At 44.5% G+C, this 20669-nt stretch overlaps 1 protein-coding gene across 2 annotated transcripts; it reads right to left on the bottom strand.

Moving 5' to 3' along the window:
- Positions 1–5568: 5568 nt before the first annotated feature.
- Positions 5569–17826, bottom strand: SNX21 (sorting nexin family member 21). 2 transcript variants are annotated; one of them, XM_033914602.1, is made up of 4 exons: positions 17729–17826; positions 11573–11835; positions 8960–9111; positions 5569–7088 (listed from the first exon to the last, which is right to left on the bottom strand). In XM_033914602.1, exons 2-4 carry the CDS (start codon positions 11823–11825, stop codon positions 6414–6416), a joined length of 1080 nt encoding a protein of 359 aa, XP_033770493.1. In that variant the 5' UTR covers positions 11826–11835; positions 17729–17826; the 3' UTR covers positions 5569–6413. The 2 variants fall into 2 exon arrangements, with proteins under 2 accessions (XP_033770493.1, XP_033770492.1); XM_033914601.1 differs by having other exon boundaries at positions 17687–17811.
- Positions 17827–20669: the final 2843 nt, after the last annotated feature.

The raw sequence follows: 20669 nt of genomic DNA, 5'->3' as shown, positions 1-20669 counted from the left end.
TCAATTTTAAGAGGCTTGATTCTGACATTCCAGCACTTGAATATACAGTAAAACCTTAACTGCCTAGAACGTTTTGGGTGTTGACGGTATAGAAAATAAAGTTGTTATTGTTATTATTATTATTGTTTGCGAGCATAATTTGTTCCGGAAGCATGCTTGTAATCCAAAGCACTTGTATATATCAAAGCGAATTTCCCCCTAGGAAATAATGGAAGCTCAGACGATTCGTTCCACCACCCAAAATCTTTAATGCAAAACACTGTACTGTTCTGCGATGCTTGTGTTGCGTTCAGTGCAGTGCAGTGCTTACTTGTACGTGGCATATCGATGTGCTTGTTTTGCAAGACAATGCTCATTGATCAAGTTAAAATTTTATAAAACGTTTTGCTCATCTTGCAAAACACTCGCACGCAAAGTTACTCGCAATCCAAAGTTTGTTCAGGAAATGTATATTAAAGCATATACTAGTTATCACCATTCACAAGGTATATATTCCATTCAGAGGTTAAAAGCATCTTTCAACAAAAAAGTTTTTAATTTATTTTTAAAACGGCTAATGTCTTTTTCGTCTCTTATGTATTGAGGTAGGGAGTTCCAGACCTGGGGGGGCCACTATTGAAAACATATCATGACGTCTAGTGCCAATAACTTTTAAGGAAGGGACTGCGAGTAGTCCTTGGGCTATAGGACCTGGACTAACTTGCAAATCTCAGTGGTTTACAGTATAAAATCAAGATTCAAGTAGGAAGGGAACTACAAGAATGTCAGAAAAGCAAGTTGCATGGACCAGGGTTTCTCATGCAGTTCTCAAGAGCCAAAGACATATTGATTTTGCAAGGTAAGCAAGCAACCTGTACTAAATATAGATATGTAAGTACATCTGATCAACAGTCGTAGCTGACCTAAAAATGCAATGTTTTCTTACTGAGATCTCTTGGTACTGGTTTGAACGTCTTATGAACCTTACAGCAGTACTCAAACTGAGGTGAACACAGTAAGGTATTTTGCCCTAAACTAGCAATTTCTTCCTCTTTCTAAGGCAGGGTGTCAAAGTCCTTCCTGGAGGGCCGCAATCCATTACATTACATTAGAGACTTCTATTCCGCCTGTACCTTGCAGTTCTAAGTGGATTACAATTGAAGATTGCTGGACATTTCCAGGAAGTTGCAAATTTTAAGGAAAGATAAGAACATAAGAAGTTGCCTCCACTGGGTCAGACCAGAGGTCCATCGCGCCCAGCGGTCCGCTCCCGCGGCGGCCCATCAGGTCTATGACTTGTGAAGTAGTTCCTGACCATTTTTATAACCTACCTTTACTTCTATCTGTACCCCTCAATCCCCTTAACCTACATACATAGAGATGCTAGAATAAGAGATAGGGTTAGATACATAATGGAAGCTAAGAGGGTAAATTTAAGGAAGGGGGGACATTTGAGGAAACTTGTAGGGAGGGAGGAGATTAGGGTTGGTTATATGGTGGGGTATGCAGGGAGGGGGATGTTATGGAGGAGGGGGATAAGCAGACAAGATAGTTTCTTTGAAAAACAGAGTTTTGATTTCTTTTTGAAAAGATTTAAGGTCACATGTGGTTGTCAACAGAATAGAGATGGAGGGGTCTAGTTTTGCCGCCTGCGTTGCTAGCAGGTCATCATACATCTTCTTGGTTGAATGCCCTTGAGTGGTGGGTAGAAGAATGGGATCTGTGTTCTCCTGTGCTTTCCTGGTATGCTAATAGATCTCAGTCCTGAAAACCCGAATGGATTGCGGCCCTCGAGGAGGGACTTTGACACCCCTGTTCTAAGGGCTTCTGGCTCAGTCGGAACCTGTGAGGAGATCTAATCTAATCTAATCTAAACCTTAAGTTTATATACCGCATCATCTCCATGAGAATGGAGCTCGACACGGTTTACAAGAACTTAAAATAGTGGGTAGAAAAGAAGAAAAAGGATTACATGAACTTATGTGTAGAAGGGGGGAGAGAAAGGGGGGAAGGATAGAGCTACAATTTGCTGAAAAGCCAGGTTTTCAGTTGTTTGCGGAATAACTGAAGGGAGCTCAGGTTCCGCAGCGGGGTGGTAAGGTCGTTCCAAAGACCTGTGATTTTGAAGAGAAGGGATTTTCCCAGTTTGCCTGAATAGTGGATGCCGCGTGGAGAGGGGAAGGCTAGTTTAAGCCTTTGGGCAGTTCTGGAGGAGTCGGGACTGGAGGAGTTGAAAGACAGTGGGATAAGAGGAGGCAGGATTCCGTGAATGATCTTGAAAGCCAGGCAGGAACATTTGAAATGGATTCTGGAGATTGGGAGCCAGTTAAGTTTGGCAAGGATGGGGAGGCATGGTCAGACTTGCGTTTTGAGAAGATCAGTTTGGCTGCAGTATTCTGGATTAGCTGGAGTCTTAGAATACTTTTTTTTGATAGATTTAAGTAGATGGCGTTGCAGTAATCTAGTTTGGAGAGGATGATGGATTGGACAAGGATGGCAAAGTGTTGTTGGCTGAAGTAGGATCTAGCTTTCCTCAGCATGTGAAGGCTGAAAAAGCATGATTTTGCCAAGGAGTCGAGGTGGTCATTGAGAGAGAGAGAGGAATCGATAGTGATATCAAGGACCTTGCATGAGAACTCGAGCTGTAGTGTATCGCCTGTGGGTAGTGTGAAAAGTGTGGGCAGGTGTTCGAATTTTGGGCCGAGCCAGAGTAGTTTTCTTTTAGATTCGTTTAGTTTCATCTGTACCGAGAGGGACCAGGCACGGAGTCTCATTATGCAAGCTGTAATGTTTTCGTGGAGGTTGGTGAGGTTCTGGTCAGTCTCAAGGAGGACAAGGATGTCATCTGCATAAGTGTACATTGTTTCCAGGGGGGATAGTTGAAAGAGTTTCAGGGAGGACATGTAGATGTTAAAGAGAATAGGGGAAAGGGGTGATCCTTGAGGGACACCGCAAGATGGAGTCCAAGGAGTGGACATGGTGCCATTTGTGTTGACGGTGTAGGAACGGGAGCGTAAGAAGTTTGAGAACCACATTAGGACGGTGGAGTCGATTCCAATCTCGGAAAGTTGGTAAAGTAGTATGTCGTGATGGACGACATCAAAAGCAGCGGAAAGATCGAATTGTAGTAGGACAGCGAATTTGTTACGTGAGTGTAGTTGTTGTACCTTTGAAATTAGGGAAACTAGGAGGGATTCAGTGCTAAAGCAGGGTCTGAAGCCATGTTGGTAGGGGTGAAGAATGGAGAATCTCTCGAGATAGGAGGAGAGCTGGGTAGCAACTATGGTTTCTAGAAGTTTGGTAAGTAGAGGGATATTTGCTATGGGACGGTAGTTTGATGGTAGGGAGGGGTCGAGATCGGCTTTTTTCAGAATAGGTGACAAGGCAATGTGGCCCATTTTTGTGGAGAACAAGCCTGATAGTAGAGCAGAGTTAATGAGTCTCGTAAGGGAGGAGATGGCCTGTGCAGGAATGTTTTCATAAAGGTGGGATGGGAAAGGATCTAAGATGCATTTGCAGGATTTCAGTCTGAGGCAGAGTTTAGAGATCTGGGGTTCAGATATGGGTTCAAATGTCGTCCAGGATCTATCCGCTGGGATAGGGTTTGAGTCATTGGGAGGAAGAGCATTGTAAGAGACTGCTGAGGGGAAAGAGCTCCTTATGGTGGAAATCTTTTCATTGAAAAATTTGGCTAAGTCATTTGCGGAAGGAGGGGAGAGGGGAGAGGTGGAGTCATTTTTTGAGGTTAAGTTTCGCCAGATGTAGAACAGAGTACTATTTTGATTTTTTGATCTGGTGATTTTATCTCCATAGAAATTCTTTCTTGCTTTTTTTAGTATTGTGTTATAGCACTTGATGTTGTCTCGCCAGGATTGTTTGTCTGAGGGGGATTTCGATTTTTTTCCATTTCCGTTCCAGGGCTCGACAATTCTGTTTTAGTTCCCTGTGATATGGAAGGTACCAGGGGGCTTTGTGGGAGTGGGAGATAGATTTTGTAGATAAAGGGGCCAGAGCGTGGTAGGTAGTCCCGGAAAGGGTAACCCAATTATGCCAGTTGGGACTCTGGGTCTGTGTGTTTAGGAGAAGGGGGAAGTTGGTTAAGAAATTGGGTCCAGAACAATTCGCTCGTGATTTTTTTGCGGTAGGTGATAGATTTTGTGGGCCGGGGTGGAGTACCTAGATGAGACATGAAGATGGGGAGGCAGAAAGATCCTGTGGCCATGAGCGTTCATTTACAGCGGAGGGATTTTTCTACTATTTTATACCCCCACCTTAAATCATGGCTGCTAACCCAAGTGCCCAGGCTCTGAGGGGGTGTCCAGCATACCCCCTGCAAATTCTATATAATAAAGTTCTCTGATGTGTGTTACTTGCATTACCTACCATAGCCTGACTGCAGTGCACAGTCTGTCCCAAACTGCTAAGCAATTAATAGCTAGACTTTTATAACACCGGTTAACATGCACTAGGCTGAGCGAGTGCTTTCAGTTATCATACCTCAATAAATATGTTCCAGAGTTGAATCATGCACCAGGGCCTTAAATCTAGCTGCCAGGTATTGCCCGGTTTCCTTTCTTCCATCTGGGGCTATGTATGCTGGCCTCTCGGGCATCTCCAGCCCTGGCTGAACTCCTAAATCAGGAATCAAATCCAGCGCCCTGCAGCTGGCAGTACACAGAAAGGTCTAGAGCAGTGGTCTCAAACTCGGGGGCCACATGAGGCCTGCCAGGTACTATTTTGGAGCCCTCGGTATTATAAAGAATGATTCTTTATGGAAAACTTGTGCCTTTTAAGTGTCCAGCGGTCGTGTCTTGTGGTCGCGTTCTGGAATGTTGCCCGCCTCACTGCTGTAACCTCACGCAAGCGCTTTCCTGCGTCTGTACGTGATTGTCCTCTCCACTCCACCTCACAATCGCGTACAGACGCAGGAAAGCACTTGCGTGAGGTTACAGCAGCGAGGCGGGCAATGTTCCAGAACGTAAGGTAACCATTGGAGGCAGTGCAGCTTGTGCGTGTGTCCGGTGCTGGAGGAGGTGAGAGCCGAAGGCGGTTGCGGATGCGACCGCCAGACACTTAAGGCACAGGTTTTCCATAAAGAATCATTCTTTATAATACCGAGGGCCACAAAATAGTTGGTCCAAAATCTTGTCTCTTGCAGTTGATCCTTTGATAGTTTTTCACTTTCTGCGTGTTGCACTGCTTTTAGCTGTGTATAGCTGAAATTATCAGAAGCAATTAAGGAAAGATTTATAAATTATAGTTTATAAATATTTCCTTAATTGCTTCTGAAAATTTCAGATAATCCACATTTTGGATTTGTAGGCACTCACCTCATGCAAAGTTGTCATTTCTTTAATTAGACATTAACTATTTTTTCTGCGGCCCTCCAAGTACCTACAAATCCAAAATGTGGCCCTGCAAAGGGTTTGAGTTGGAGACCGCTGGCCTAGTTGGCAAAGGATGATATAGTGAGTCACATAAAGCACTATTGAGCAATCTAAAAATTCACCCATTCTGGTATTTCTCATTCTTATCCCCTCCGTTTGAGAGTGATGTAACCTATGAAAGCACAATTCCATCTGCAGCAGCTAGGCTCATTATTTTATTAATCTCATTTCATAAGAAAACAAAGAGGCAATCTACTCCCTAGTTCTCTGAATCTTCTCCTTTTTCCCTACATCATCTCTCAGATCTTGGCAAAGAGACAATTCTGCACTTCATTTAAAAGCTCTACAGAATATTCCCATGATAAAACTATCCTTTGGTAAGATAAAAATATAAATACTTTTAACAACTGTTGCACATAAAATCAGTTAAGGGTAAAAAGGAAGGCAGCTTATACACTACATAAGTGATCATAAAAAGGAACAGACCCTACTATTGGAAAATGTCTCTTCTGTTCTTCATACAATATTTCTCAGCTACCGGCAGGAAGACGGCTCCACTACCTAAACTCAAGTGCCAAATCTGTATCTGGTGCATGACTCCGACTACTTGCATTCAGAGGAAATGTAATTTTATGGGCATCTCAGCCCGACGGCCTTGCTCTTCCCAGGCAGTTTTTCTTGGCATTCGATTGCTCACCTCCAGGGAAGGGGGAAGATGTACTCTGTCAAGAATCGAATTGAGCAATCGATGTCAACACCAAGGAGTGTATTTCTTGCGACTATAGCAGAGTTACCAGACTGCACTGTAGTTTGTACAAAAAGGCGGGGAGGAGCCATCACATCACGGTGCGGGCGAGCACTGGAAAGGCGGCTGCACAGCAGGCAGGTAGTGTGTGTTAAGTGAAACGTAGCAGCAAACACCCAGCAAATTAAAAATAAAATTCCCTTTGCAAAGGTCCTGGGATACCAGGTTTGCCTGTAGCAGGGAAAAAAAATATTCACTGGCTGCAGTCAAAGCATAAAGTGCCTTCAGGAGACAGGACAAGCTCAGGTGAAAGTTTCTTTGATCAAGCACTCTTTCAGAGAAGGGAACTGCTGGACGTCAACTCTGGCCTCCTGGAGACTTTGAAGGCGAGCCTCAGAGTGGCGCTTGTCCTTCCCCACTTTCCAGGACAGGTGGATGTGGGCTTGGAGAAACGGTATCAGTAAAGGGTGCGAGTCCTGCGTTTCCAGCAGCCGGACGGCCTGGTCGCAGTAAAGCTGCGCCTCTTCCAACTTGTCCAGCTCCTGGTGACAAACTATTAAGCCTGCCAGCGCCAAGAGAGCGTGCTTCCCACTGCTGCCGGGGTGCAGCTTCGTCTGCAACAGCCAGGCGTTGTGCCACATGGCAAGGGCATCCTGGTAGAGCCCAGTGCACATCAGCTGCCGTGCCCCCTGCAGATCCTGCAGATAGAAAAATTCCAGGAATTCCTGGCACCGCCGGATCTTGGGGAAGGAGTACACGTGGGACAGGAACTGCTCAAAGGCTCGGCTGCGTTTGGCGATTGTGTCGGCTGTGAAGTTCCTGTGCAGTTTCTTGCGTGGGAAGGAAATATCATGCATGTCACAGCGAAAAAGCCTCCGGAGGTGCCGGTTCAGCTTCTCGAAGTCTGAATAACGGCGGGAAATGATCCCTGGGGTCTTGTCGAACTGGCCGGATTTTATCAGGTAGATAGTATATAACTGTGGGGACAGAAAGATTCATAATGAAGAAATTAGTAAAGCAGGCAGTGCAATGTAGCAATGTTCTACTGCCTACTAGCAGAGCTGCTAAAGAATGACATGGGGACAAATTTTTCCCCGTCCCCATGGGAACTCAGTTTCCCATCCTGGAGAGTTCTTTTCCTGCCCCTTCCCCATTTCTGTAAGCTCTGTCCTCATCTGCACATGCCTCAAACCCTTGAAAATCATAAGTAGCAGCATTCTAGAGCTCAGACTGTGATGTCATAATGCCTCATCCCACCAATGCCTAAGCTCCGTCCTCATCTCATAAGTAGCAACATTCTAGAGCTCAGATTGTGATGTCATAATGCCTCATCCCACCAATGCCTAAGCTCCGTCCTCATCTGCACAAGCCTCAAACGCTTTAACATCCTAAGTAACAGCATTCTAGAGCTCAGACTGTGATGTCATGATGCCTCATTCCACCAATGCCTAAGCTCCGTCCTCATCTCATAAGTAGCAACATTCTAGAGCTCAGATTGTGATGTCATAATGCCTCATTCCACCAATGCCTAAGCTCCGTCCTCATCTGCACAAGCCTCAAACACTTGAAAATCATAGTGTTCAAGGCTTGTACAGTTAAGGCCGAGCTTATAGGAATGGGACAGGGACGGGAAAATATCTGTTCCCGTGTCATTCTCTGCTATACCACAAGTCAGTGCTGTAAGTCAGGTAGGGAAGGGGACCGGAAGAGTTGGCAGAAAGATGGCTGGGATGATGAGGGGAGAGGAAGTGATGTGCGCAAAAGGTCAGAGGTGAAAGGAAGGTAAATAAAGATCAGCTGATACAGAAATAATTGCTTTATTCTTACAGCTGTTATAAGACGAAGCCATAAAAGCACGAGCAACGATTGTAATACATTTAGAGGGGCAGTAATGTTTATTGTAGCAAACATGCTACAGACACTGGTGGCAAATTATAGTACCCCTGTGGTGTGGTAAGGGGGGGACGGGGGTGGACTGCACTGGGTGCCGACTTGGTGGGGGCACCACCAGTTCTCCCTCTCCCCCGTGCCTTTCATACCTCTTTAAATCTTCGCTAGAATGAGCAACTTCTCCAGCCTGCTGCAGGAAGTGACATCAGAGGGAAAGCCAACGCCGGCGCGAGCAGCAGGCCAGAGAAACTGCTTGCGCTGGAGAAGATTTAAAGAGGTACGGGGAGGGGGGGGACGTCATCATCCCAGGTGCCTCCTACCCTACTGTGATCCCGATGCAAAGATTTTTTTTTATTTACCCTTTTACAAGTTCATATTTTTCTTTTGAACTGGGTCAGTATCTTTTGTTGGCTCTCCGGCCCAAATTTATACAAGCTACAGTTAAACAGTCTCTCCAGTGGGCCGAGGCAGTGTCCTGACCCTGGTGGAGAGAATGAGCGCTGTGGCTTAAAAGGAGAACTATTCGGAAATAACTTTGAAATGTTACCTTCAGGAGAAAGTTCCTCTATGAAGCAGCAAAAGGTGAAAAGAGAAAAAAAAGGGACAGAATATTGAGGTCTGACTCTCCAGAAGTACCACGTGTATTGCAGACTTTAGTTTATGAAGCTTAATCCATATGTAAATATGATAGAGGCATTACAAACATTCTCGGTCTCGATTACCTTCCCTTTCCTAGCATCCTGTTTGCTTTTATAGCTGCTGCCGCTGCACACCCAAACAGCAGTGGGACTCCCCGGGACAGATATAGCAGATCTTGCAATATGATTATCCTAAGCGTGCTACCCAAACGGGATCAGATTTGGAAATCCTAAATGAATGGCACTGGAAGCAAACAAGGGGTGGTGGTTCCTGCTTCGGCTATTCGCGGTACTAGAAGGCGGGTTGCAGGGAAACTTACCACGTACTTGGAAGAGCCATCTCGAACCACATTGGCACTGGTCACCTCAAAGAGGAGTCTTTCAGGGACGGTACGCGTCTGCGACCTCCTCCAGAACTCCTGAAGCTGCCTTGTTAGCAAGGGCCTGTCATGTTTCCCCAGTGGACTCGGCTCTAAGGGTTGAAGCACACACGTCAGGTCGGGAACAGCGTCGTTTATGCCTTTTACACTGGGTTAGCAAAAATGCAGAAACAAATAGGCAGCACTCAACCAGAAGCGGAGGTTCCCCACAAAAGGGGTGCAGCTTCCATCCCAGTAAGAAATGCCCGGAAAACAGGGGTATCAAACTGCAATCCTGGAAGTCATCAAACCAGTCTGATGTATCTGAGATATATTTGTATACAATGGGGAGGGTGGGGGTGGGGGGGATGGAGTGCATGCAAATCTCTCATGAATATTCATTAACCTAAAGCCTAAGCTTGGGGTTTTTCAGTTAGTTAAATAGCTGCCTATTGGATAACTCAAATTCTTAAATCCAGCTATTAAATACAAACAAGTATTATCTGAATCAATTCAATTTTAATCTTATCTCCCACAATTCATTTCATTACAGTACAACTAGAGGAAAGGAGAGACAGGGGAGATATGATTCAGACGTTCAAATACTTAAAGGGTATTAACGTAGAACAAAATCTTTTCCAGAGAAAGGAAAATGGTAAAACCAGAGGACATAATTTGAGGTTGAGGGGTGGTAGATTCAGGGGCAATGTTAGGAAATTCTACTTTACGGAGAGGGTGGTGGATGCCTGGAATGCGCTCCCGAGAGAGGTGGTGGAGAGTAAAACTGTGACTGAGTTCAAAGAAGCGTGGGATGAACACAGAAGATTTAGAATCAGAAAATAATATTAAATATTGAACTAGGCCAGTTACTGGGCAGACTTGCACGGTCTGTGTCTGTATATGGCCGTTTGGTGGAGGATGGGCTGGGGAGGGCTTCAATGGCTGGGAGGGTGTAGATGGGCTGGAGTAAGTCTTAACAGAGATTTTGGCAGTTGGAACTCAAGCACAGTACCGGGTAAAGCTTTGGATTCTCGCCCAGAAATAGCTAAGAAGAAAAAAAAAAAAAAAAAAAAAAAAATTTAAATTGAATCAGGTTGGGCAGACTGGATGGACCATTCGGGTCTTTATCTGCCGTCATCTACTATGTTACTATGTTATGTTTTAACTTATCAATACTTAATTTATTAATAAATATCAGAATAATTTAGTCAGTGAACCTAATCCCCGTCAACTCACACTCACTTCCCAACTTTCACACACACACTAGTCATTGTGATTAATTTTATCCAAAACTGGATCTTAGTTCATTAGTCCATGATCATCTAGTCAGAGAGGCTTCAAACTGAGAGTTGCACATGAGAATCACAGTTTCTTAAACACAACCAACAGGCCTCTTTGTCCTCATGGTGGTCCTGTTCTTCAATTCATAAAGCATTCAGCTCAACATAAGACTGTTTTGCCACCTGGCGTCTTCAGGAACTGTGTTTGCAAGGCTCACTAACATCACAACTTCACCAGTAAGCATGACTCGAGCAGGGACCCAGGGTTCGGCACAAGCCGGGATCAGCTCACAAGCAGGAAACACACCGTCTACCAGGAAATCATTAGGGATATCCTGAAACCTGACTGCTTTGTGGTCCTCCAGAATTGCAGTTTGATACCCATACCGTAGAACAGAGAATGACACGGGGATAAATTTTTCCACTTCCCTGCGAGTTTTGTCGTTTTTCCTGTCCCTGCCCATTCTTGTAAGATCTAAGCACAAGTCTCGAATATTTATGATTTCAAAGTGTTTGAGGCTTGTGCAGATGAGGACGGAGCTTAGGCATTGGTGGAATGAGGCATTATGACATCACAATCTGAGCTCTAGAATGTTGCTACTTAGGATTTTCAAGAGTTTGAGGCTTGTGCAGATGAGGACGGAGCTTAGGCATTGGTGGAATGAGGCATTATGACATCACAATCTGAGCTCTAGAATGTTGCTGCTTATGATTTTCAAGTGTTTGAGGCTTGTGCAGATGAGGACGGAGCTTAGGCATTGGTGAATAAGGAATTATGACATCACAATCTGAGCTCTAGAATGTTATTACTTAGGATTTTCAAGAGTTTGAGGCTTGTGCAGATGAGGACGGAGCTTAGGCATTGGTGGAATGAGGCATTATGACATCACAATCTGAGCTATAGAATGTTGCTGCATATGATTTTAAAGTGTTTGAGGCTTGTGCAGATGAGGACGGAGCTTAGGCATTGGTGAATAAGGAATTATGACATCACAATCTGAGCTCTAGAATGTTATTACTTATGATTTTAAAGTGTTTGGGGCTTGTGAAGATGAGGACGGAGCTTGCAGGAATGGGGCAGGGGCAGGAAAAGAAGTTACCAGGACGGGACGGGAAAAAATTTGTCCCCGTATCATTCTCTACTGTAGAAGAAAGGAGGGCTCTGTAGGATTGGGAGAGGAGCTGTTGTAATCCACCTAAGCCAAGTGGTATAGCAAATCTCAAAACTATGAACTCCCTTTTCTCAGAACAGAGATGCAGATGGTCCACAAGAAACCTCCCAAAGAGAACTTACCTGTTTCCTCATTGCTGGACTCTTCACACCTTTCCTCCAGACTCTCGTAGGCTGCGTCCTCCTCTTCATCCCCATCGCTGGTGAAAGTGAGCATCCCTCTGAGGTGCGTCGAAAGCCCATCCGTATCATCTACCAGTTCTGAAGTCTCTGGAAATTCCTCTGTCACAACCGCATCCCGTTCTTCTGACCCCTTTTCTCCCATTTCCTTTTTAACAATAGTATGCCTAATCCGATGCAAAATCTTTGAAGCCATCGAGACGAGCCTATGGGGGGAAAACGCAATGCGTCACGATGATGATTTAAAATAATGTTGCTAAGGAGGAACGTCACACTCTGACTCGAATAACCAGCTTCAGACTGCAGTTTTTCACCTCACCCAGCCCCATCCACCTCTAGAATTTCAGAAACATCAGCACATTTCAGTAACCGGCATTAAGGAGGGATATTTTCACTTAGCACAGGGCAGGCAGTCTGTGAGAGTAAGTAGGTCAAATACCACTCCTACTCAGTAGGCCATTATTGAGATGGCTTGGGGATATCCAATGCTTATTCTTAGGATAAGCAGCATAAAATCTCTTTTACTACTTGGGATCTATCTAAGTACTCCTGGGACCTGGGTTGACCACTGTTGGAAACTAGGCTTGGTGGACTGTATGTTCTCGTATTGCAAGACCTTGCTTGTATATCAGGTTAAAATTTAATAATACATTGTGCTTATCTTGCAAAACACTTGCAAACCAAGTTACTTGCAATCCAAGGTTTTACTGTACAACATACACTCACTCAAACTCTCCTGCATCCTCCACTACAAACATACTCCATTTCGCTCACATAAATGCATCGTCCTCTAATTAAATCTTCACGAGTATTTTTTAAATATCACAAAAATACTGTATTTTTGTTCACATAAACTACACTGACAACTGCGTCATCAACAGTTTCTTAAAAGTATCCCCGTTCTGGGGGAGAGGAGCCGTCGGTAGACAGCGGTGGGGAGGTTGCAGGAGCCCAGAATTCCATTCCTGGAGCAGGAGCCGTACCCAAGACGGCTGGTATCTCCCTCCTTGGACCGTTGGTGAAACCACAGGCTGTTACCCTGGACTCTATTTGGTCTGCGATTGAGAATCTTCACCTGGTATGTTCTAACTTTGTTACTATAACTCAGAATTCTACTTCCAGGATAAGCTCCTTAGAGACTATTACCCAGCAACACCAAGTGGACTTAAAAAACTTAGAAAAAGTAACAACAGAGACGAAGAACTTAATTACCAAACAAACAACAGATAAAATGATGATTTTGAGAAAGATTGAAAACTTGGAAAACCAGCAGAAGAATTTGAACTTGAGGATTCTTAATTTTCCGGTTGCCAAGTTTATGTCACCTCAAGAACTGTTTAAGAACTTTATGTTGAATGCTTTAAATGTACCTGAAGCAAGTCTTCCCCCGATACAAAGAATTTATTACTTAAAACAAGTGCAGAAAGAAAAAGCTTTAGTAGATGAAAATGCTCAATTAGATGTTTCCGCTATTCTGCAGTCTTCTGATATTGAAATTCTGGGAAGAGCAACTTTATTGGTCTCGTTGGTATTTCTTCAAGATAAAGAGATGTTGCTGAAATTATATTTCAATTTAAAGCAGATTTCCTATTTGGGGGAAAGGGTATACATATTTCCTGATGTTTCAAGGTGGACGCAATCTAGGAGGAAAGAATTTCTGTTATATAGATCAAAGGTGATTGCTTTGGGGGCAAGTTTTCAGTTGCGATTTCCTTGTAAGTGCTTTGTCTCCTATCAGGGGAGTAAATATATTTTCTTTGAACCTGCCCAATTAGGTTTTTTCCTTGAAGGTAAAGGAATCTCTACGCAGCCCGAATGATACAGGTTAATTCTGCGGTATTACTATTTTGGATAGGATAAGAACTAGCTGCTCTATTTCTTAATATCTTTATTTCTTTGTATATTCCCCCTTTCCCGAGGGGTTTTTATTTTCATCTTGTCTCCGTCTCCCAGGTTGTGGACTGTATTAGTTGATTTATTATGGATGTTTAAATTTCAGTTCTTAGTTTGTATTACGACTAAGAGAGTATTATATTTTCTGTATTTCCTTTAAACATCTTGTATTTTAGGATGTATTAAAATGATAAATAAATAATTTAAAAAAAAAAAAAAGTATCCCTGGGCTTACATAATTGTCACTGACCTGTCAATGAGTTCCAAAATTTCACCCCTACTATTGAAAACAGAATTCCCGACCCTGGTATGTATCACTTTTCTCTCAGCAATGACAAATCTCATATCCTGTGCAGATCTTAATTCCCTTCTTGGGCAATACAACTCCAACAAATCTCAAAAACAACCCAGGGCTGTATAATGTAAAACCTGATGTACAATCGAGAGCACTTTATATTGTTATTATTAACCTTTCAGTCCTATGTCATACAGATAAGTGGCGTCAGGTCAAAAGCGTGCCGGGACAAAGGTGCGTGCGCCGCTCAAAATTACTGTTTTTAGGGCTCCGGGGGGGCGTGGGGGGAACCCCCCCCCACACTTTACTTAATAGACATTGCGCCATGTTGTGGGGGCGTTGTGGGGGGTGTGGGGGGTTGTAACCCCCCACATTTTACTGAAAACTTCACTTTTTCCCTGTTTTTAGGGAAAAAGTTAAGTTTACAGTAAAATGTGGAGGGTTACAACCCCCCAAACCCCCCATAACGCCAGCGCGATGTCCATTAAGTAAAGTGGGGGGGTGCCCCAACAAAACCCCCCGTCGGAGCCCCTAAAAACAGTAATTTTGAGCGGCGCGTGCCTCTGCACTGTGCTCAATTGTCTGGGCGCGCCTTTGTCTTTCGCGCCGTTGTCTATGAACCCAGATAAGTTGCCAAAGGCTCTGAAACACTACAGTGCGCCCACCCTCTTTTCACATAAATCTGTTAAACTGGTAGCACTCCACTTGATGAATAATTTCCAACTTTCTTTTACTTAAAATTATATACTATCCATACAATTCTCACTTAATATTTCAAGTAACAAATGCATCTATTATAAAAATTTATTATCCTTCTAATTTCAATGTCTTCAGGACCTCAGTGACACCACTCACTGCTCAAAATCTCTCATAACGGTTTAGCTTCATGTGCCTTATCGTCAAAGGCCCACAGCTAGGCACAGGATTAGCCCACATCTAAACTGCACTCCCGTTCTTTTTAAATATCATAAATATCTTATAATCTCACCACTTTTTAATATGTATAAATATTTTGATACTTTTAGTGCTTAAAATAAAGCAACATAAAAGATAAGTTGGATTTGCTTTATTTTAAGCAATAAAAACATCGAAATATTGAGAGATCTGCATATAATGGAGGTGCCAAGCATGCAAATCTGTGCCATGCTTATTCATTAGGGGTATCCTGAAAACCCGACTGGCCTGGAGAATAGGAGGGACAGATACGATTCAGACATTCAAATACTTGAAAGGTATTGATGTAGAACAAAATCTTTTCCAGAGACAGGAAAATGGTAAAACCAGAGGGCATCATTTGAGGTTGAGGGGTGGTAGACTCAAGATGTTAGGAAATTCTTTTTTACGGAGAGGGAGTTGATGCATGGAATGTGCTCCTGAGGGAAGTGGTGGAGAGGAAAACGGTGACAGAGTTCAAAAAAGCGTGGGCTGAACTCAGAGGACTTCTAATCAGAAAATAATGGGTATATATTGAAGGAAACAAGGCCAGTATTGGGCAGACTTGCACGGTCTGTGTCCCATATATGGCCATTCAGTTGAAGACAGGCTGGGGAGGGCTTCGATGGCTGGGATGGATTAGATGGGATGGAGTGAGCTTTGACAGAGATTCCAGTAGACAGAACCTAAGCCGGGGTGGGCAACGAGGGCCGCAATCCAGTCGGGTTTTTAGGATTTCCCCAATGAATATGCACGATATCTATTTGCATGCACTGCCTCCCACTGTATGCAAATGGATCTCACGCATATTCATTGGGGGAAATCCTAAAAACCCGACTGGATTGCGGCCCTCGCTGCCCACCCGACCTAAGCACACTACCGAGCAGAGCTCTGGGTTTCTGGCCCAGAAATATCTAAGAAAAAGGACCATTTAAATTAAATTAGTTTATAGAGCGTGTACGGTTGGGCAGACTGGATGGACATTCGGGTCTTTATCTGCCGTCATTTACTATGTTACTCCTTTTCGGACCTTGCCTTAAAATATCGTGCATTCAGACCTCTGTGCACTTCTCTGCATCTGCTTAGAATTCTTAATACCTTCATCACCATGGATTTAAATAAGCGTGCCATGACAATCTACTGTAGTCTTTGCACACACACACAAAAAAAATCATTTTGAATTGCGCACAGCCTAATGAACTTACCCCTTGAGCTTATGGTTTCTTGCATTACAGTTGTGTGTTAATGTTTAGCACATGCCTTATTAAAGAATGAGCAACGTCACAATTTTGCTCCTTCATAGATTATGCAAATCAGCTCTAGCCAAACATGCGATAACGTGAGGCCATGTACTGGGTTCATACACAGGACTTGTGTCTGGGTGGTGCGGCTGCCAAAATTTCTCCCTGCCCATTGTGTCTTCTACAGTGGCAACAATGCAGGAGGTGGGGTAGGGGTACTGGCGAGCATGTTGTGCATGGCATGGCGATTCCAGCTCATATGCACATAAACCTGGCTATTTCACCCGCACACAAAATGGCCTCTGGAGTCAAATGTGCAGGTTTGCTGTAATTCTATCCTACATATGAAATTTTTTAAACCAGTATTTACATACAAAAGGTTTGCCAGCTAGGGCTGCAGGTGCCCGTGAAAGTTTTTGTGCACACATCGCATGTTCTAAAGAAAAAAAAACAACCCAAAAAGAGTTGGGGGATCCTTATGCTCATAGCAGAGGACAGTGAAACCCTGGCCCAGCCTTTTGTTTTGTTTTTGTTTTTTTTAATTTAATTTTCTATACCGTTCTCCCAGGGGAGCTCAGAACGGTTTACATGCATTTATTCAGGTTCTCAAGCATTTTTCCCTGTCTGTCCCGGTGGGCTCACAATCTACCTAATGTACCTGGGGGCAATGGGGGGATTAAGTGACTTGCCCAGGGTCACAAGGAGCAGCGGGGATTTGAACCCACAACCCCAGGGTGCCGAGGCTGGAGCTTTAACCACTACGCTAGTGGTTATAAGGAAGTGACATAAGGAAGTATTTCTTCACAGAAAGGGTTGTAGATCACTGGAACAAGCTTCCAGAGCAGGTGATCAAGGCCACCAGCGTTATTGACTTTAAGAATAAATGGGATGCCCTAGTAGGATCCTTACGAGGGTCGAGTTAACCCTTTCAGGGCCATAAGGCTCGTAGGCCAATTTTTGTGGTTTTGACGACATTTTTATGGTAAAAAGGGCTTGCAGATGCCAAAAAATTGATTTTTTTTGTGAAATATCATTATTTTTTTTTTTTAAATCAAACTTCTGGCTTATGGACAGTGTGGCAAGTGAATCTTCTCGTCAATCTGGCAACGACGCTAATGAATGAATGTCGGAACCAGTTTGTTTACATAAAGGCAGTATCATATGGAATCCGTACATATCAAATTTAGAACTGTAGACTATCCCAATCAAAATTTATAGGATTTTAAAGTTATGGGACAAATATGTCCCTTGGTCCTGAAAGGGTTAAGGAACTAGGTCATTAGTACTCAGACTTAATGGGGTGGGTCAGTAGAGTGGGCAGACTTGATGGGCTATAGCCCTTTTCTGCCGTCATCTTTCTATGTTTCTACGCCACACTCTCTTCTGTGCAAACAGCTTTGTGCACGGTCAGCTCATGCCTTTTACACCGTGGTGCAAAAAGCCTGGCACAATTTACTGCATCAGCCCCTAGAACCTCCCCATCCCTGAAATGCCCTGTTTAGATTGTAAGCTCTCCGGAGCAGGGACTGTCTAGTGCATGTTCAAATGTACAGCGCTGCTAAACGCCTTTCAGCGCCATAGAAATAATAAATAGTAGGCGTAGCCCCTCGAGGCCTTCTTGGCATTTTTAGGGGGGGGATCTGGTTTCCCCCCCCCAAAAACACCTCCCAGGTGATTCCATTCTCCTCGTCCTACCTTCGAAGCTCTTCCAGGCGCTCGAACACGGCAGCTACTCACCTGGGTCGCCCGAGCTTTCCTTCTCGGGCGCCCCGCCCTCCTCTGACGTCACGTCAACGCCGCGCCCCGCCGGAAACAGGAATTTGCATCAGAGGGGGCGGGTCGCGAGCGTGGGAATGACGTGACGTCGGAGGGGGGGCGGGGCGCCGGAGAAGGAACGTTTGTTTACGGACTACATTGTTTGCCAGGAAAAGAGAAAAGTGTGAGGGGCGGGGCTTCGAGAGGGAGGGGCGGGGTTCTTGAAAGGCTTCTCCCCGCCCCCTCCCTGCAGGCTCTGTCCTCCCCCACCCCCACTTGCACAAGCGTCCAACACTTTTATGCCATTAAAGTCTTAAAAAAATCAAAACCAGAGCCTTCCATTTCAGTCTGCTTTTGGTGCAACCTTCCCAAAGGTTCAGTTGCCTCTGTTTTTACATCATCTGGGCAGACATGGGTGTAGAAGAGAACTAAATTGTGTAGCATAGGGGTGTCAAAGTCCCTCATCGAGGGCCACAATCCAGTCGGGTTTTCAGGATTTCCCCAATGAATATGCATGCGATCTATTTGCATGCACTGTTTTCAATGTAAGCTAATAGATCTCATGCATATTCATTGGGGAAATCCTGAAAACCCGACTGGATTGCCCCTCGAGGAGGGACTTTAACACGTGTAGCAAGAGTAAGGGATAGGCACACTTCCCTGTCCTCCCACCAAACGCCCCCCTGTACCACCGAGAACCCTATGCAGATACATTGCTGGGAGTTTGATGCACAAAAGTCTCCTACCAATTCACAAAAGGGACCCCCCCCCCCATTTCCAGTTGATAAAATTAGTGTCTCAGTAGTGCAGTGATTCCCAACCCTGTCCTGGAGGAACACCAGGCCAATCGGGTTTTCAGGCTAGCCCTAATGAATATGTATGAGAGAGATTTGCATAGGATGGAAGTGATAGGCATGCAAATTTGCTTCATGCATATTCATTAGGGCTAGCCTGAAAACCCAATTGGCCTGGTGTTCCTCCAGGACAGGGTTGGGAACCACTGCAGTAGTGTGTGTGCGCACACAACACAGGCACAACAGCATTTAACCCTCCCCCCCTCCCCATAGCCCTGGTGGCAGGGGAGGCCCAAAAATCCTGGTGGTCTAGTGCAGTGGTTCCCAACCCTGTCCTGGAGGACCACCAGCCAGTCAGGTTTTCAGGATAGCCCTAATGAATATGCAAGGAGCAGATTTGCATGCCTGTCACCTCCATTATACGCAAATCTCTTCCATGCATATTCATTAGGGTTATCTCAAAAACCCGACTGGCTGACAGGGTTGGGAACCACTGGGCTGGAGGGAGGGGGTAGAGTCAGATCCTCCCAGGTCGAGGACCCTGCATTCCCAACGCCACTTCCTATTCTTTTTGTTGAAAATCAGGCAGGAGGGATGCCTTTTCAAAATGCTGGCCCTTTCCCCTTCCGGTCATCCTGGAATGCACTGGGAGGGGCCTAAGGCTCTGATTGGCTCAGATGCCTAAGGTTCTTCCCCTTAGGACCCTCCCAGTGCATCCCAGGACAGACGGAAAAATGCTTCAGTACCTGAATAAAATTCATGTAAAACGTTCTGAGCTCCTCTGGGAAAACATAAGAACATAAGAATAGCCTTACTGGGTCAGTCCAATCCAGGTCATTAGTACCTGGCCAAAACCATGCCATTAGTACCTGGCAATATTCCATGCTACCGATCCAGGGCAAGCAGTGGCTTCCCCCTTGTCTTTCTCAATAACAGACTATGGACTTTTCCTCTAGGAACTTGTCCAAACCTTTCTTAAAACCAGCTACGCTATCCGCTCTTACCACATCCTCTGGCAACGTGTTCCAGAGCTTAACTATTCTCTGAGTGAAAAAAAATCTCCTCCAATTGGTTTAAAAAGTATTTCCAGGTAACTTCATCGAGTGTCCCCTAGTCTTTGTCATTTTTGACGGAGCGAAAAATCGATCTACTTGTACCCGTTCTACTCCACTCAGAATTTTGTAGACTTCAATCCTATCTCCCCTCAGTCGTTTGTTTTCCAAGCTGAAGAGCCCTAACCGTTTTAGTCTTTCCTCATATGAGAGGAGTTCCATCCCCTTTACCATCTTGGTCGCTCTTCTTTGAACCTTTTCTAGTGCCACTATATCTTTCTTGAGATAAGGAGACTAGAATTGAACGTAATACTCCAGATGAGGTCGCACCATGGAGCGATACAGGGGCATTATGACATTCTTAGTCTTGTTAACCATTCCTTTTTTAATAATTCCCAGCATCCGGTTTGCTTTTTTGGGCGACGACGCACATTGGGTGGAAGGTTTCATTGTATTGTCTACAATGATACCCAGATCCTTTTCTTGGGCGCTAACCCCCAAGGTGGACCCTAACATCCGGTAAGTATGATTCGGGTTATTCTTCCCAATATGCATCACTTTGCATTTGTCCACATTAAATTTCATCTGCCACTTGGACGCCCAGTCTTCCAATTTCCTAAGGTCCGCCTGCAATTTTTCACAATCCACATGCGTTTTAACAACTTTGAACAGTTTAGTGTCATCTGCAAGCTTAATCACCTCACTCGTCATTCCAATTTCCAGATCATTTATAAATAAATACTTCATTAGCAGAGGGCCAAGCCAGGCAGTTTTTCTACTGTTGTAGCTGCTATTGTACTGGTAAAGAAAAACAGACTATCAACCTCCACCTGCTTGAAACCAGTCTGACCTGTCTCTGATGAGCCAGAGTTCCACCTTTCCATGCCTTCTGTCTCTTGTGCTGGTCTTCCATCTACTCGGTGAGAGGACGGAGGAAGGCAGTGAGAGTAATAAGAGAATTAATTCTTACAGAGACAAACAGCGCTCGACTATATTTCAGGACTAAGATGACTCAACTTCTCTTTTCAGTATCAATCTTAAGTTAAATGGGAACATGCTATGTTTATCAGAGTTACA

This window comes from Geotrypetes seraphini, chromosome 11, assembly GCF_902459505.1.
Source record: "Geotrypetes seraphini chromosome 11, aGeoSer1.1, whole genome shotgun sequence".
NCBI classification, from domain to species: domain Eukaryota; kingdom Metazoa; phylum Chordata; class Amphibia; order Gymnophiona; family Dermophiidae; genus Geotrypetes; species Geotrypetes seraphini.
Note: the sequence above shows the minus strand (reverse complement) of the source record. Positions and strands in the feature narration are given on the sequence as shown.